Raw genomic sequence first — 16,869 nt, forward strand, 5'->3', positions numbered from 1 at the left:
CAGGACCCATCCCCAGCTAAATCATCCCAGCCAGGGCTTTGTCAAGCTGGGCCTTAAAAACCTCCAAAGAAGGAGATTCCACCACCTGCTAGTTGCCAGGCAGGTATAGGCCTATTCAGCCAGCTCCCATCTACTCCCCTTCATGGGGGCTGGCATGGCAGGGGCCTGGTTAAGCACGCCTTACCCAGCATCCTGTCACAGTGGCCTTACCCAGCATCCTGTCACAGTGGCGTTGAGGTGACAATGGACTGTTATGTTCAATACAGAAAAATCTGAAGGGACTGATTCTGGGGCTGTTGGGAGTTTTATTGGATGTACCAGCTGGGTCAGGGAGAGTTGGGTGTTGACACCTAAACATCCCAGGGGACGCTGAATGAGGGACTTACACCTTCCCACCATTGCGACCCCTGGCCAGAGGTTACATCTCAAAGGCTGAGTTCTATCTTATTTCCAGAAGTTCAATTTTCACAGGCCGCTGCGTGAGAGGAATTCTGAAGATTCAGGTAAAGGCAGGCTAGAGCTGACAGCCCTGCGAGACGGAATTAGAGAATGAACTCTCTCCCCCCCCCCCACACACACACACACACACAGAACAGGCTCTAGAGATAGCCAAGCCTGTCTCCAGTCAGTCAGTCAACAATTTCCTATGCCTGCAGTTAAACTCTTCCAACTCTGCACTGCTAATAGCCTCTCTTTCTGTGATAGTGTCATGCTCTAAAGAACTTTGCTTTGGGAGCTAATAAAGGAACTGCAGTTTAACTAGTTACTTGGTTTTTACATCCGGAAAGAACCTGCAACAACATAAACCCACAACTTAACCGGTAATTGCCAAGAAGCCCAATGCAGAGACGCAGTCCTTCAGTTTTGTGGAGACTGTGGCTGCCCTGGAGTTAAACAGAATTGGCAACCACTGAAAGACTTGTAATGTATTATTATGTGCAACGGTCTGCACAGGAGTTAACCTAGTGAGATACAGTCTGTTGAAAACTGAAAATCTCCCCAAACATTAGAGGGAATTACATGTCCAGACCCCAGCCCACATATGAATCTCTCAACTAAGGCACATGCATGTAATGGGCCAAACTGGGATCTTGAATCTGATTGTTCTACACTGCGCACAGTAAGTCAATATTATTCTTTATCTAGAATCACCTTTGCTTTCCTTGTTTTTATTCGGGGTGGGGGGCGGGGCTGGTAGCATCTCCTGTTATTAAAGTTGCCAGACACTTCCCTTTATTAAGGCCCTGTTTTCAGTTGCTTATAACCTTGCCAAACTTGAACACTTTGGACGGAGTTCTCCATGCTGGGTGTCTGCCCCAGGCTGAATTATTATTATTTTAAACTTCAGCCAGAACAATGTAGCCATTTCCAAGAATGAGGGTGGGGGTAAATTTGCTGTTCTGCCCAGGTAAAAGATGTCTGGTGGCTGTTTGTTTGCACAGCTCTAGCTCCTCCGGGCTTTGGAGCAGGGATTTGAAGTTGGACAAAGGGGTGACCTTTGTGCCCAGGATGTGCCTGTTGCCATCTCCAAGAAAATCTGCCCAAATATGGCCACTTTACAAGCCATGGGGGTGGGTGAAGAATCACAGTTCACGCATGCTCAGTAGAAACTTCTTACATTTTAGCATCTAAATTCACGAAGAACCTCCTTTACCTTAGCTCAAGGGAAATGTAAATCTGGCTATGAGAACAAGTTTTTTTGTTTTTACGCCATTTCCTGTTTTTACTAAACCTTGTCCTTGTTACGAAATCTGCTTTGCATATGATGAAGGTTTACTCAGCCCATCTCCAAGGAGAAAAGGCACCTGCAACCTCAAAAGAGAGGAGGCCAAAGAGGATCTGGAACCGAGAATCCCCCTCTCCACCTTCCCCATCTTGGTCAATAGGACACAGGTAAAAGAGCTCACTCCCTGTGAGGTGTATTGCAAAAACGGACAGAAATACCTGAGGAGATACGGCAAGAACAAGTTTACTTATTGGTGGAGACAGGTAAAAAGTAATCACACATTTAGTCTTTCCCATTCCCTCCCTCACCCCTTAGCAGTAACCACAACTCGCCTCCCACATTTCTTCCACCTGCTCTCCCCCTATACCTCACCAGGGCCCTCTGCCAAGTGCCAAAGCCCCCTGCCCTTTTCCCCCACTGGCTTCTCAGATACGTATATTCTGCTGTCTCTTCTCATCCACCAGTGCCACTCTCCTGTAGGAACTTCTCTGGGATCCATGCTGGGTCCTTCTCACCCCAGCCCAACCCCTTGACTCGGCACGCCTCCCCGTTGATGGTTCCCAGCCAAATGGAGACATTAGGAGCCAGCGTTGGTTGGTCATGCTGGGAGCATGACCTTGCCAGGAGTTACTCTATAGTGGAGTCCCAGCAGCCCAAATCCTTTACTCCTTAGCAACCTCTGAGTGATTCCCACAAACTCCTGGATTTGGCCAGTGAGCAGGTGAAACCCACATGGGGATCAGCTAATCCCTGAAGGGCCCAATGACTCCTCAGATCCCATGAAGCACTTATTACCGTAGGAGTCTGACTTTTCATCAGTGTGCTTCCAGTCCTCCACCTGATACGTATTCTCCACAGCTCTGAATGAGTCACACCCAGAAATATGGTATTACGCCGGGAATTGTGCAAATGCAATAGTCTCTCTGTAATCCCCAATCAGGATTTTCAGACAGTCTCTAGTCACACAGTCCAGCATTTAATTTGGATTTCATTACAGTGGTACCTAAGACACACAAATTGAGATATTTCTACTATGGGCACTTTTTATTTTAGTTGATACTTCCTGGGTTTTGTTCTTTGTCCTCAGACATGCTAGCTTTTCTACTGCATGGAACTCAATTGGTGTTCTATCGGCTTTAGTACTCAGAAAGCATCTAAATCTTTCTATACCAGATTGCCAGTTTCTCCCTCTTTGCTGTGCTGCTAGTGCAGCATTTGTTATAAATGTGGGTCGTATTTCAATATTACCACCCCAAATACCTCCCTCCCTCTCCTTCTTGAAAGAGAGAAACTAAAATATTAGCAGGTCAAAATGCCCAGAAGCACATTTCAAGACTGTGCCCCAACAAAACAATAACTGGTTTTGCATCCATAACTAAGGTTGTACAATATGCTATTGAGTTTTAAAGGAACTACAGTATTTCATGATGGAGGAGGGATAGCTCAGTGGTTTGAGCATTGGCCTGCTAAACCCAGGGTTGTGAGTTCAATCCTTGAGGGGGCCACTTAGGGATCTGGGGCAAAATCAGTACTTGGTCCTGCTGGTGAAGGCAGGGGGCTGGACTCAATGACCTTTCAAGGTCCCTTCCAGTTCTATGAGAAAGGTATATCTCCATATTAAAAAAAAAAAATGGTTTTCTACAAGGACCTTTTGTTCTGTTGATCTCCACCTGCCCCTCTGCACCACCCCTACCCTCCACATTTTTAAGCTTAAATTTGGCTTTTTTTCAGAAAATTGTTAACACAGACAGAATTCCAATGATTCTGAAGTCACACAAAGTAATTCAAAACGGTGACCAAAGCAACAGACAACTAAGAGAACATTTTTGTTTAAAACGCATAGGACTCAGGAATCATGACTTCTTTGTAATTCCACTGTGATATTTCCACATAGTTTTAGAACCAAGTATATGAAATAAAGATGACAAATGGTGAGGTACAACAGAATAGAATAAGTGACATCATAGCCATGGTCTGTCAAGAAAGTCAGTGTGTCCATTAGCGATATCAGATTCGCAACCCTTCTTAAAGCGAAGGCTCATCTCTAAACTAGCAACTCACAAGCAGCAACACATACTTGTAAAAATGATCTTCATTTTCTGTGTGTGATTTCACCCTCACTCCTGTTGTGTCATATTAACCCTCTCCGCAGTTCCCACTTGGCTGCCTGGAAGCACTAGCTGCTCATTCTTCTAGCTCTCTGTGCTGTCCCTTAGGAGTCCTCATCTTGCTTCCAGTTGTAGCTTGGTGCTATTTCTCACAAAACAATTTCTGCATCATTTCGCTGCAGCATAAGGCACATGTTGTTCATTGTGACCGACCTTATTTCTAAAAAAAATAATGGCCTCCAGTTGTTGCAATGTGACACTATTATAGCAACAACAGATTTATAGAGTCTTTTTCTTCCAAAGAAAACTTTACAGATATACTCAGACTCCAAGGCCAGAAGGGACTATTGTGAGATCATCTAGTCTGACCTCCAGTATAACACAGACCACAGAACTGCCCCAAAATAATTCCTGTTTGCACATACACTATCCTGTAGGATTTCATGGGTGTATACGGACACTCTCACTCAATAGGATTATACAGAATACACAAATATAATGTATACATTGAATTTTATATTTATAAATCAAAATATATACTAAATAATAATACATCAACTTATCATGAACATTTATTTACTCAATTAATGCACGTAAAAAGTGATCTGATTTGCAAAGGTCCTGAGCACCCAGCAGGTCCCATTGGCCTTCATCAAGTCAGAAACACCTTCCTCCTGGGTGTGGCCATCCTCGTATCTAACACAACAGAACACAGACCTTTCCCTAAGCTTTCTCTCTAAGCCAAACTGTTCTTAGGGGTTCCTGCAATGCAGAAGCGGTGTTAAATGAGATAAACGCACTAACAGGAAGTTAAGAAATACCTCATCCAGCTGGAACTTCACCCGGCATGTAACTGCCCAAATAGAAGTTGGCTAGGGCATTTAGGAAAACGTCAAGAGTTTAATCATTATGGGTGATCCCCAATGTCGCCATGGTGTTTCTATTGCCATACTGAGGCATTGGTTGTTTCCTGACAGAGGAGAATGCCATCTCACTATCACCATTCCCTTCAGCATCTACAGTAGGTTTTATTCAGTGAGGCCCAGCTCTGCTTCGCTCAAAAGACCTGACAAGAACAGAGTCCAAATAGATGGCACTGGTGCCTGCCAGTTTCATGGCATACTAGTCGGAAAATGGCTGCACTTATCCCTGTAGGTGGGCTACAAGTGAGGCTACAATTCTTGACAGACATATCCATTTTTCCAATCCCAACTGGCTAAGCGGCAGTTCCTCAGAAAAGGACCTGGGGATTACATGCAAAGTAAGATAAATGCTACTGAACAGATTCCATAAGCAAATGCTCAAAAATTTAATGCATACTTTTCTACTCCATTCCCCCTGAAAATTAGCATTTAAATGTATATGCATACTTTATACTGGAATACAATTGAAGTGCACAGATAAGTGAAAATGTTGCATGCACAAATACTATGAGCTTAAGATTCAAATGTCCATTTTGCTGTTTTTAATATATGTGCAGAACTCTAGCCATCCATCCAAATCCATTTACAGATTAGTAATGCCTCTTCGACCATTCGGGACCTGATTCTGCAGAGCACAGGAAAGCGCCTTTCGAATTACTTTACAAGAGTTTATGGCTCCCAGTGTTTATTTCAGATTTTTATATAAACTATTTTTCAGGCTGCCTCACTGTCTCTCTGTCCTGCTTCTGAGTCAAACCAACCAACCCAGACCAAATTACTGGTACAGAGGAGGAGATCAGGCATTTGACCTTTCAGCACTTATCACTTATTTCAAGCTGAACTGCTAGTTGTGTGCAGAGCACCATAAAGACACTTTTGCTTTAGCACTGAGGTCTACGGGGCTCATTTGAAGTTAATTGGGAAGGTGCTTCAATACTACAGGGATGGGTGGCAGTGTAAAACCATGAGCTGGATAGTTTCGTGATCCTGTGCGTAACTGTAAAGTCTCACTTAGCATGGGAGGTTCTCATATTCATCTGTACACTAACCCTCTCCAATTTGGAGTTTTTCATTGTGACAGCTACTAATCCTTAGTCCATTTCTAGCATTGTGACGTCTGACAGACCTTTACCTCAGGTGCCCCAAGAAACCAGCATTGCTCCTTTCATTTCATTTGTCACTCACATTTTTCAGAATGTCAAACTATTAAATCCAACACTTTGGCATTTGGCTGGTTTCTCCCCCAGCTAGTTTGACACCTGAATACAAACCACTTCCCTGGCTCCTCAAATCAAACTCCCTTTGGTTGGATTCTTCTATGTGTCTATGTTCGATTCCTCCACTCCCTCAGGAAGCTTCGCAGGCCCGGTTTGTCCACAAACACCGCACTTATCTTGCTTGTCTCTCTCCCCGCTCGGTGACTAAGATAATGCTCTCAGCATAGGCAGTGGCTCTCGGGAGTGCAGGGCGGAGCTTTATCTCCTCTACTCCCCACGACTGCTCTTAGACATTTTCCTTGTGATTAAACATTTCAATTGCGGCAGCACCTACAGACCAGCCAAGGGCTCGTGCCCTACACACAAGCAGGCCCCCTTTGTGCCATGTGTCAGACAATCCCAACCCAAAGAGCTGTCAATCTTACAGACAAGACATCATTAGTAAATGGGGCAGACAAGCAAAAGGTGAAGCAGGTCAAACAGGGTAACAAAAGTAACACGACATGTGAAACCCTCAGCCAAAGAGGGACAGCAGCCACAACTCACCACCTGTCCCTTCGCGCTCTTTGTCTCTATCACGCTAGATATCTGAACACTGTTCGCTGTGTGTTTAAAACAACAATAATCATCCCAGGCCTGGAGAGATTAGTACAGGAAGAACGCAAAGCACATCGATATGGGCTAAGCATCTCTCGGTGCAGACTTAGCAATGTTTGAAGAGTTTATGTAGAGAGAATGGAGAGAGATTTAGGATACAAAAGAGGTGGAAGAAATGAGATAAAATTAATACAAGGAAGATTCAGGCTGAATACCAGGAAAGTCACCTTGATCTCAAGGCAAGTCTCCCAAGCGAAATGGTGAAATAATCTCCCGATTTAAACCGCGAGTGGACAAAGCACTAGCAAATCAATGTAGTACTCACAAATTGGCAGGAAATGGACTGGAGCAGTGGTTCTCAACCAGGGGTACATGTACCTCTGGTGGGTATGCAGAGCTCTGCCACGGGGTACATCAACTCATCTAGATATTTGCCTAGTTTTACAACAGGCGACATAAAAAGCACTAGGGAAGTCAGTACAAACTAAAATTTCATCCAGACAATGACGTGTTTACACTGCTCTATATACTATACAGTGAAATGTAAGTACAAGATTTATATTTCAATTGACTTGTTTTATAATTATATGGTAACAATGAGAAAGTTAGCCATTTTTCAATACTAGTATGCTGTGACACTTATTTTTTTATGTCTGATTCTGTAAGCATGTAGTTTTTAAGTGAGGTGAAACTTGGGGGCACGCAAGACAAATCCAACTCCCCCACAACCTAGCTAGGTTCATCCTTCTCTCAGGACCCTCCCCTGGGATCCCCTGACAAACTCCCAAACCATAAAACAGAGATGTAAACCCACCGTTGCCCTCCTGGGGCTTGACCTTATTCCCCTCTCAACTTTCCCCTGCTCTGGTCCCCGACTCAACGCCTGCCAGGGTCTCTCCTTGGAGGTCCAGTTCCTGTCCTTTGGTCAGGGTTTCCCACCGGAGTCTGCTCTACACCGGTGGCTGCTATGTCTCTCCTGGCCTCCTGCCAGATGTCTCTAATCAGGACAGGATCCCAGAGCGAACTCTCCCCAGTCTCACCACTCCAGTCCCACTGAGTGAGGGTCAAGTTTCTCCCTGAAGCCTCCTTCTGCTCCAAACGTCCTCTGTTAAAACTCACCACCCAGCTCCTCTCCCAGCTGGGACTCATCTTGAATTAAGCCTGGCCCACCCTCCAGCTGCAGCAGATAGCCTCACTGGCCTGTCAGGCCCACATTAACCATTTCAGAGCCTGTGCAAGGTACACTCCCCGTCACAGCTGGGTCCCTCTGCACAGGGGTGAATTTTTCCCTTTATGCGTCTACTGTACTTATTTGAGAATTTATCTGCCTGCCTGTGGACATGGGAAAAGCAGTGGATGAGATATCTCTTGACTTTAGCAAAGCTTTTGATACGGACTTCCTTAGTATTCTTGCCAGAAAGTTAAAGAAGTATGGGCTGGATGAATGGACTATAAGGTGGATAGAAAGCTGGCTAGATCGTCGGGCTCAATGGGTAATGATCAACGGCTCGATGCCTAGTTGGCAGCCGGTATCAAGTGGAGGTTGGTCCTGGGGCCGGTTTTGTTTAACATCTTCATTAATGATCTGGATGATGGGATGGATTGCACCCTCAGCAAGTTCGTAGATGACACTAAACTGAGGGGAGAGGTAGATATGCTGGAAGGTAGGGATAGGGTCCAGAGGGACCTAGACAAATTAGAGGATTGGGCCAAAAGAAACCTGATGAGGTTCAACAAGGACAAGTGCAGAGTCCTGCACTTAGGATGGAAGAATCCCATGCACCGCTACAGGCTGGGGACTGACTCGCTAAGCGGCAGTTCTCCGGAAAAGGACCTGGGGATTACAGTGGATGAGAAGCTGGATATGAGTCAGCAGTGTGCCATTGGTGCCAAGAAGGCCAACGGCATATTGGGCTGTATTAGTAGGAGCATTGCCAGATCAAGGGAAGTGATTATTCGGCACCAGTGAGGCCACATCGGTAGTATTGCATCCAGTTTTGGTCCCCCCCCTCCCCCCCCCGACTACAGAAGGGATTTAGACAAATTGGAGAAAGTCCAGTAGAGGGCAACGAAAATGATTAGAGAGCTGGGCAGAGGAGAGGCTGAGGGAACGGGGCTTCTCCAGAAGAGAAGAATGAGGGGGGATTTGATAGCAGCCTTCAACTACCTGAAGTGGGGGTCCAAAGAGAATGGAGCTCGGCTGTTCTCAGTGGTAGCTGATGACAGAACAAGGAGCAATGGTCTCAAGTTGCAGTGGGGGAGGTCCAGGTTGAATATTAGGAAAAACTTTGTCACTAGGAGGGTGGTGAAGCATTGGAAGGCGTTACCTAGGCAGGTGGTGGAATCTCCTTCCTTAGAGGTTTTTAAGGCCCAGCTTGCCAAAGCCCTGGCTGGGATAAGAACATAAGAACAGCCATACTGGGTCAGACCAAAGGTCCATCTAGCCCAGTATCCTGTCTACCGACAGTGGCCAATGCCAGGTGCCCCAGAGGGAGTGGACCTAACAGGCAATGATCAAGTGATCTCTCTCCTGCCATCCATCTCCATCCTCTGACAAAGAAAGGCTAGGGACACCCTTCCTTACCCATTCTGGCTAATATCCATTAACAGACTTAACCACCATGAATTTATCCAGTTCTCTTTTAAACGCTGTTATAGTCCTAGCCTTCACAACCTCCTCAGGTAAGGAGTTCCACAAGTTGACTGTGCGCTGCGTGAAGAAGAACTTCCTTGTATTTGTTTTAAACCTGCTGCCTATTAATTTCATTTGGTGACCCCTAGTTCTTGTATTATGGAAATAAGTAAATAACCTTTCCTTATCCACTTTCTCCACATCACTCATGATTTTATATACCTCTATCATATCCCCCCTTAGTCTCCTCTTTTCCAAGCTGAAGAGTCAAAGCCTCTTTAATCTCTCCTCATATGCGACCCGTTTCAAACCCCTAATCATTTTAGTTGCCCTTTTCTGAACCTTTTCTAGTGCCAGTATATCTTTTTTCAGATGAGGAGACCACATCTGTACGCAGTATTCGAGATGTGGGCATACCAGCAATTTATATAAGGGCAATAATATATTTTCAGTCCTATTCTCTATCCCCTTTTTAATGATTTAAAATTAATGGAGATATCCTATCTCTTAGAACTGGAAGGGGCCTTGAAAGGTCATTGAGTCCAGCCCCCTGCCTTCACTAGCAGGACCAAGTACTGATTTTGCCCCAGATCCTTAAGTGGCCCCCTCAAGGATTGAACTCACAACCCTGTGTTTAGCAGGCCAATGCTCAAAACCACTGAGCTATCCCTCCCTCCCATGATTTATTGGGGGATTGGTCCTGCTTTGAGCAGGGGGTTGGACTAGATGACCTCCTGAGGTCTCTTCCACCTCTAATCTTCTATGCCATCTATTTCTTGAAAACTAGTATTTAACAAATGGGAACCCATGTTACTAACCTAACATCGTTCTGAAGTTACAATGCTCAAAGATGCTTCTTTGAATTTCACTTCCTTTCTAGAAATGTTTCTGCTACCCAGATGTGCAACATGGCACCGCACCACTTTGCAATTCACACGTTCAGTTCCTAAGCGATTTTCTACTACTTGATACTTGCTACACTGCTGTCCAAACAACAGGGATACAAGAAGAGACTTTGTACTGTTAAGAGAAGAGGCCATGTGCCATACTAAAACATATCACTACATAAAATATTCCCATTGTTAGACTTATTTTCTCCCTGTCAATTTCTTCATTCTAGTTTTTGTTCAGTGCTACAGAAATGTTCTTGTTTCTTCATTTTCCCCTTAATGCTTCCAAGCATTTGAGGAGCTTTTTTTTGTGGTTTTTCTTATAAGTTTGACATTGCTCTTCATAAGAAAAATGATGAAAGAGGAACTCAGGGTCTTGCGCAGACTCTACAAATGCTACTGCATGTTGTTTCTGGCATTGAAATCCCCCTTCATTTCTCTTTCCTTTAGCAGCTGCCTTACCTTTTGAAACACAATTCTAGATTTATCTGACTTCACCATATCTTCTTTACTACCATTTCTTTTCATTTGAAATTCATGTTCCATCCTCCTCCTATTACTTCTTGAAAAGCTACCCATCAGGTGTGGCTCTCCCTGGTCTTCCATTCGCTACCGGATGATATGAACATTTCACAGTGAATTCCCCCCCCCACACACACACACACTCTCTCTCTCTCTGTTCCTTGGCATTGATCAAGGGCCAAATGCTGTGATTTTTATTACGGTAGCTCTTAGAGGCCCTAATCAGAGACGAGAGCCCCATAGAGTGCATCTACACAGCCCATGAGCGCGAGCATCTCAGACCGGGTCGATAGACTTGGCCTTGCAGGGCTTGTGCTCGTGCTCAAAAAACAGCTGAGTAGACAGCACGTTGGTGTTGTAACTCGGGCTGGAGAGCAGGAGTCACAACAGCAAAGTGCTGCGCACACAGCTATTTTTAGAGCACTCGCGTGAACCTCATGACCCCGTAGACCCAGGCTAGGAGACTTGCTGCCGCAGCCTGTGTAGACATAGCCAGGTTGCTTGGCCCCGTACAGACATAATGAGAAAACTGCCCCTACTTCAATAAACTTACAATATAAACATACAACAAGCCAACCTGGGAGGGAAAGGGGCCACACCAGGGAACAGAGAGACAATTAAGAGGCGTGTAATCAGCAGACACTCTGATGGCTACCTAGCCATCATGGCAGGTGAGTGCTAAATTGCGGTTGTGTCCTGACAAGTTCCCACTCGTTTCAATGGGAGGCCCCCACCTAAAACCAAAGGTAGCACTTGGCTCATTTAAGTCAATGACGTTCCATTTGCATGGCCGATGGCTGAATCTCTTTGTTAAGCTCAATACACCGCTGCTGGAGCCGCGAGATGGCAATTGGTCATGGGCACCAGCAGACGGCTCCCAAATCTAACTCTGGCTGGTGTTTGCAGCGTCAGGACAGACTGCGGGGCACATTCGTTAGGCCTCAGGGGACTCCATGGGAGTGCAGAGTGAACTCACTTTACTGCTCATTGTGGTCAGCACGGGGATGGCATGCCATTTGTTTATACGGAGATAAGCACAAGAAATGGAGTTTGAATCCACTTCTAAACTTTCCCCAGAATCCAGGGGAGGGCAGCTCTGGTTTGGGCCAATCTCTAATGAGCCAAGTCCCGTGGAAATGATGAATCAATTTAAAATCCATTTTTCTGAAGTCATCCGTGGGATGACATTAGAAACAGCAGACTGGCTTCTGGTAAAGCAGCTGATTTGCATGCTGAGGTGTTGTGGTTCAACAAATTCTTGTCTCTCTGTCAAAAAAGTATTGATCCCCACAGCCACACGGAACCAATTAGATGGGCACACACAGATGTGGGCAAAGCGGAGAGCTATTAAGAGCTACATACAGTGACCGATATGATTGAGAGAAACCCAATCACAGAGAGTGCAGAAGTGACTCAGAGGCACAGAACCATGAGACTTTACAGGCAAGTTGCAATGGGTGCTTTAGCGATAGGAGAGGACTGGCCCTACCCAAACAAACGATGGTGATGAGAGATACCAACAAGACAATATCGTTTTTCATTTCAATTCAGTCTTTCTGAACCCACCTCCCCAGCCGGTGCTCTTGTCATAACCCGTAATCTCGTCTTGCATCTGAAGAAGTGAGGTTCTTACCCACGAAAGCTTATGCTCCCAATACTTCTGTTAGTCTCAAAGGTGCCACAGGACCCTCTGTTGCTTATTACAGATTCAGACTAACACAGCTACCCCTCTGATACTTGTCATAACCCGCTATCCCCATCCTTCAGGGCGGGACACAAACAGCAGAGAGGAAAGCGGCATCCAGAGAACTCTGGGGAAAAACCAGCACAGACTTTAAAGTGTTTCTGTAACAACCCACCAGTCAGTGTTTATTACAGGTCCCCTCTGTGCCCAGCCAGAGAACATGGGTCTGTTACCACCCAGGCTAGAGAGCTGAGCCTCTTGAGCTCAAGGCGGACAGATTCACATGTTTCACTCTGGAGGCCTCAAACCCCAGTGAGCCAGCCAAGATGGCGGCCATCACATTAAGACTTTCAGTTCCAGAGTCTAGAATGTCTCAGCTTCTCTGGCCTCTCCTTGAAACCCTTCCACTGCTTGGGATAAGGTAATACTGCCCATCACCCAGCAGGGCACACAGACTCTGGGGGCACAGTGCTGGGATAGGGGTTACTTCAGAAATATATTCAGAGTGTAAAGGCCATGGGTTTAAGACATGACCTTAATGCATCACCATTATTGTGAGCACACCGCCACATCTGGGCAGAAGCTAGACACCGTGCAAGGCAGGGGAGCCACATGCTGATCTCACACTCGTGTCACATATGGAAGTGTAATCACCCCATCCCACCCTCGCCCCTGGAATCTACACAGGGTAGGGGGTCTGTGCCAGGGGATGGGGTGGAGAGAGAGTGGGCCAATGGGATGCACACCACCCCCTCCAGTTCCCTGGACCTGATCTGGGCAGGGTAACAAGTCCTGGCTGTGTTTTCTTTTCTGCATAACTCCCATCTCCCTCCCCCAGCCAAGGCATCGCTAGAGGATGCTGTAGTGGTGGGGATGGGGGCAGTGGAAGTCCCTGGTAGAACAGCTCCAGCTGTGGTTGGAGGATGGGGGGAGGAAGGATGCTGGTAGAACAGCTCCAGCTGTGGTCGGACGGGGAAAGAGGATGTCCCTGGTAGGACACCTCCAGCTGTGTTGCTACAGAGCCAGCAGCCACCCAGCCCCGTGAGATGTGGGCAGAAGGTTGAATTGCCGAGGATGGGGGAGAGCAGGCAACACTGGTACTGCAAGGGGACCAGGCAGGAAATAAAGGCACACCGAGCAGTGAGCGAGATTAACCACTGGCATGAACTCCCCAGGGATGTGGTGGCATTTATGATTCAGTCAAACACAAACGTGATTGGGCTCAATACAGGGTGGAACTTGGTGGCCTGTGTTTCACAGCAAGTCCGATGAGATGATCTAATGGTCCCTTCTGACCTTAAACTCTGAATCAGGAGCAACAGAGAGATTGAGAAGCTACGTTCTCTCTCCCTGCAGGCTCCACTTCTGCACCCTCCCTATCAGAGACCCTGGCCCCTGTGTAAGTGGGGTCCTGCTCTAATTTACACGGCTGGCACAAGGCCCCTTATGCCAGTGGAGGGTTGGGGCCATGCCCAGCCTGTCCAACATGCAGGTGGGTGGGTAATGCCACCAGGAGAGTCCCCACTGCAAATTCCCAGCTGGCTTACAACCACTTTGCACTGCATAAACACAGAGCGGCCTGCGGGACTAGAGAATTTGGTCCGTAGTCTCTTGTTCATTAAACAACAGGGCTTGCTCCGGAGCCTATTCTGCTACTGCTCGTTGGAGGCAATTCCAAGGTCCCGGAGTTTCTTCCCTACCTGGCTCTGAACACACTGCCCCACGCAGGCGCTGGCCGAACAAGAGGTACAGTGCGCTGGCGGGTGGCCGAGACTCACTAGGGACCTCCTGCCACTCCCCATGAAGATAACTCCCGGCTCCTCCACAGTAACGGGATCACCACAGCAGTGCCCGAGAACACACCTGACCCAGTTCTGTAGTGAAGAGACCTGCCAGCTACTCCCTGATCCAGCAGCTGAGGGAAATTGCTACACAGCCCCGCCGGGGCTGGAGGAGGAGAGGAACCGGGTGAAAGACCCTCTGCGATTCTGATCTGGCACCTAAGCCCCATGAGTCTCTGCTTTCATAGGGATAAAACCAAGGCCAATCCATCTGTCTAGCACACACCCACACACTGTCAGCTATTGGAGACCTGTTTTGTCTCAGCTCCCTGGAAGACAGACCAGGACAAACATGCTGACCACATGGAAAAAGACGCAATAAATTTCCCTGCAAGTTGTAATGAGACCAGTCTGTAAGTTACACTCCCGACCTGCAAGACACTGGAGCCGATTGCCAGGTGGAAACGGACTGTCCCACCAGAAACTGTTCCCATATGAAACACTGAAGTAGAATCATTATCAGGGTCACTGCATTTGTAAACCTGAGATCCAACAACTCCCCAGCTATGTATAGGAAAAGCTCACTGTAAATTATGCCTCAGTATTGTTCTGCTTAGTTATAATTATAACAGTGTGAACATTTTGGTTACTAAACGCCGCTCTCCTCCATGAGCTGCTGTGCAGCTGGAGAAAAGGTGATTAAAATACAATGAAAAAAAAACAATATTTTGAACTGCAAAGAGATGAAACACAGCAGTGGGGTAATCCCCAAAGGAGAAGGAAAGGGAATGAACACAAGGCCACAGTGTCACTCAAAACACCTTTCCACTCACTCCTGAGACACTTGGGCTTTTAAAAACTGGGCAAGAGAGATTGGCACAGATGCCAAAAGGGGGGTGTATCACACAAGATAGGGTCCTCCTCAAAGGCACAGTCACCCCGTGGCCCTGTGTACCAATGAGATGGTCTTGAACACAGCCAACACCACACAAACAAAACCATCGCTCTGTCGTGTTGCTTACTCTGCGGGCTCATCTATACGGAGTCTTAGATCATGGCATGTGAAGCTGTGGATGTGCCAGGCACTAAGTGATGAAAGCCGTAGGCATCAGGGTAGAAATGATTCGTGGTTTTTATTGGACACTCAGTCCACGATGATTGGGAAACTGGTTCCTAGAGTCCAGACTGAGACTAGTTTTATCTTATTCTGTGTGTCTTGTACCATTTAAGATGTCATTTTAAGTTACCCCACAAGATTTGATGGGATCAGCTATGTAATTGGAAGTAAAAAACAAAACAGAAAACCAAAAAGACCCCGTATCTTTCTGCTGTTTAATTAACTATCCCTCAGGAATGGGAGCAAATGGGTCATCCATAATGGGGTCCTACAGAAACTGTATTCAAGGGGCTTTGGCACCTACATATTTCAGTCCCATATGTCTGTTTGCTACATCTTTTGACCAGGCATGTGACTGAGACAGGACAGACACAGGATTACTACACACCACAACTGCCATCCAAATGGGTTTCTCAAAGGGTAAGGTACCACTCTGCTACTACTACGTCACTTCTGTGTTTTTTGTTTCTCACACTGGTTTGCTATAATTTATTTAACGTGAGGTAAAAACCGCTGCAAGAACTTATGGATGGCATCTTCTGTACAGGATAGCGGGGCAGAGATATTTGGTGGAAAGTTATTTCAAATCAAATAATGACATAGACTTAGAAGAGAATAGACGTAAGTCATGTAAATATAGTCATTGTTTTAAACTGAGAAAGAAAATCCATCATTTAAAAAAAAAAAAGACAATAAACAACAGGCAAAATTCTCTTCCATGCCCCAGGACCTTATGGAAAAACCCTACCAAACTGAACAGGAAAGCAGTCTTTCTGTATGTTGTTTAAAGACCATCTTCTAGAAGTTAATACAGAATTACGCTGATGACTCACCTCCCTGAAACCACAATGTGGCAGGCTGAAGAAAAATCCCATGCCCAAGTTTCTGTCAGGCCCTTCCCTCAGGGCAGGGTTATCAGTTCAAACAAAAAACTGCCACCTGCCCCTCTGCTCCAGCTGAGCTCCCTGTCTCAGCCTTTATAGGGACCACCTGCCTTCCGCCCAGCTGGTTCTGATAATGGAACAGGGCTGCTTGATCCCTAGCCCTTAAAGCCACAACCCACCCTGTGACACAGCTCCCACACCGCAACAAGTTCTAGAGTCTATTCCCTCACCAGGGCACAGTCTTCACCCTCTTCGGGTGGGCACCTCGCCCTCCAGGTCTCCAGTGTCTCATCCTTCTCTACCATGCCCAGCTCCGTAGGGGGATTTCAGTGCGAAGCGCCATCATCTCGTCCTCCAGCACCAAGGGCTGCGACTCATCATTCGCGTCCTTCACCCCAGACCAGTTGTTGCTCCCTCCTGGCCGGTGCAAGGTCCAGCAAAAACTGGGCCAGTACACGCAGGTGTGCTCTGCTCCCCGTGGGAATGGCTGGACATGGAGCTGGCGAGGGAACATCTCCGGAGTCGATCCCCCGCGGGCTAACATGGCAGCTTCTACCTCAGAGTATGAGCCAGACTGCTCACTGCTCAAGGCCATCCTGGTGGCCCACCTCAACTCCCCCAGCCAGGAGCACTGGCCACTCACTCAAACATATGGAAAAATGCCTCAGGGTCAGTTTATGGGCCCAACTTCACCGACACCAGCTCAGGGCCAGGCCTGCCTGAGGTCCCCTCTCCAGGACCCGCTGGCCTCCCAGGAGCCCATTGGCTTCAGGAACTGCTCCTGCTGC

At 46.8% G+C, this 16,869-nt stretch overlaps 1 protein-coding gene across 4 annotated transcripts in view; it reads right to left on the reverse strand.

The window, feature by feature from the left end:
- HTR2C (5-hydroxytryptamine receptor 2C) overlaps window positions 1-16,869 on the reverse strand; it is a 574,451-nt gene that overhangs the window by 309,176 nt on the left and 248,406 nt on the right. Inside the window, exon 1 of one of the 4 annotated variants that reach the window (XM_065556837.1) lies at window positions 16,031-16,140. The exons of the other annotated variants lie outside the window; for them this stretch is intronic. Within the exon in view, the coding sequence (XP_065412909.1) occupies window positions 16,031-16,072 (42 nt within the window). The 5' untranslated portion in view covers window positions 16,073-16,140. Of the gene's footprint in view, window positions 1-16,030; window positions 16,141-16,869 lie in introns of those variants that run through there. 4 annotated transcript variants of the gene reach the window in all.

Source organism: Chrysemys picta, chromosome 9 (genome assembly GCF_011386835.1).
Source record: "Chrysemys picta bellii isolate R12L10 chromosome 9, ASM1138683v2, whole genome shotgun sequence".
NCBI lineage: Eukaryota > Metazoa > Chordata > Testudines > Emydidae > Chrysemys > Chrysemys picta.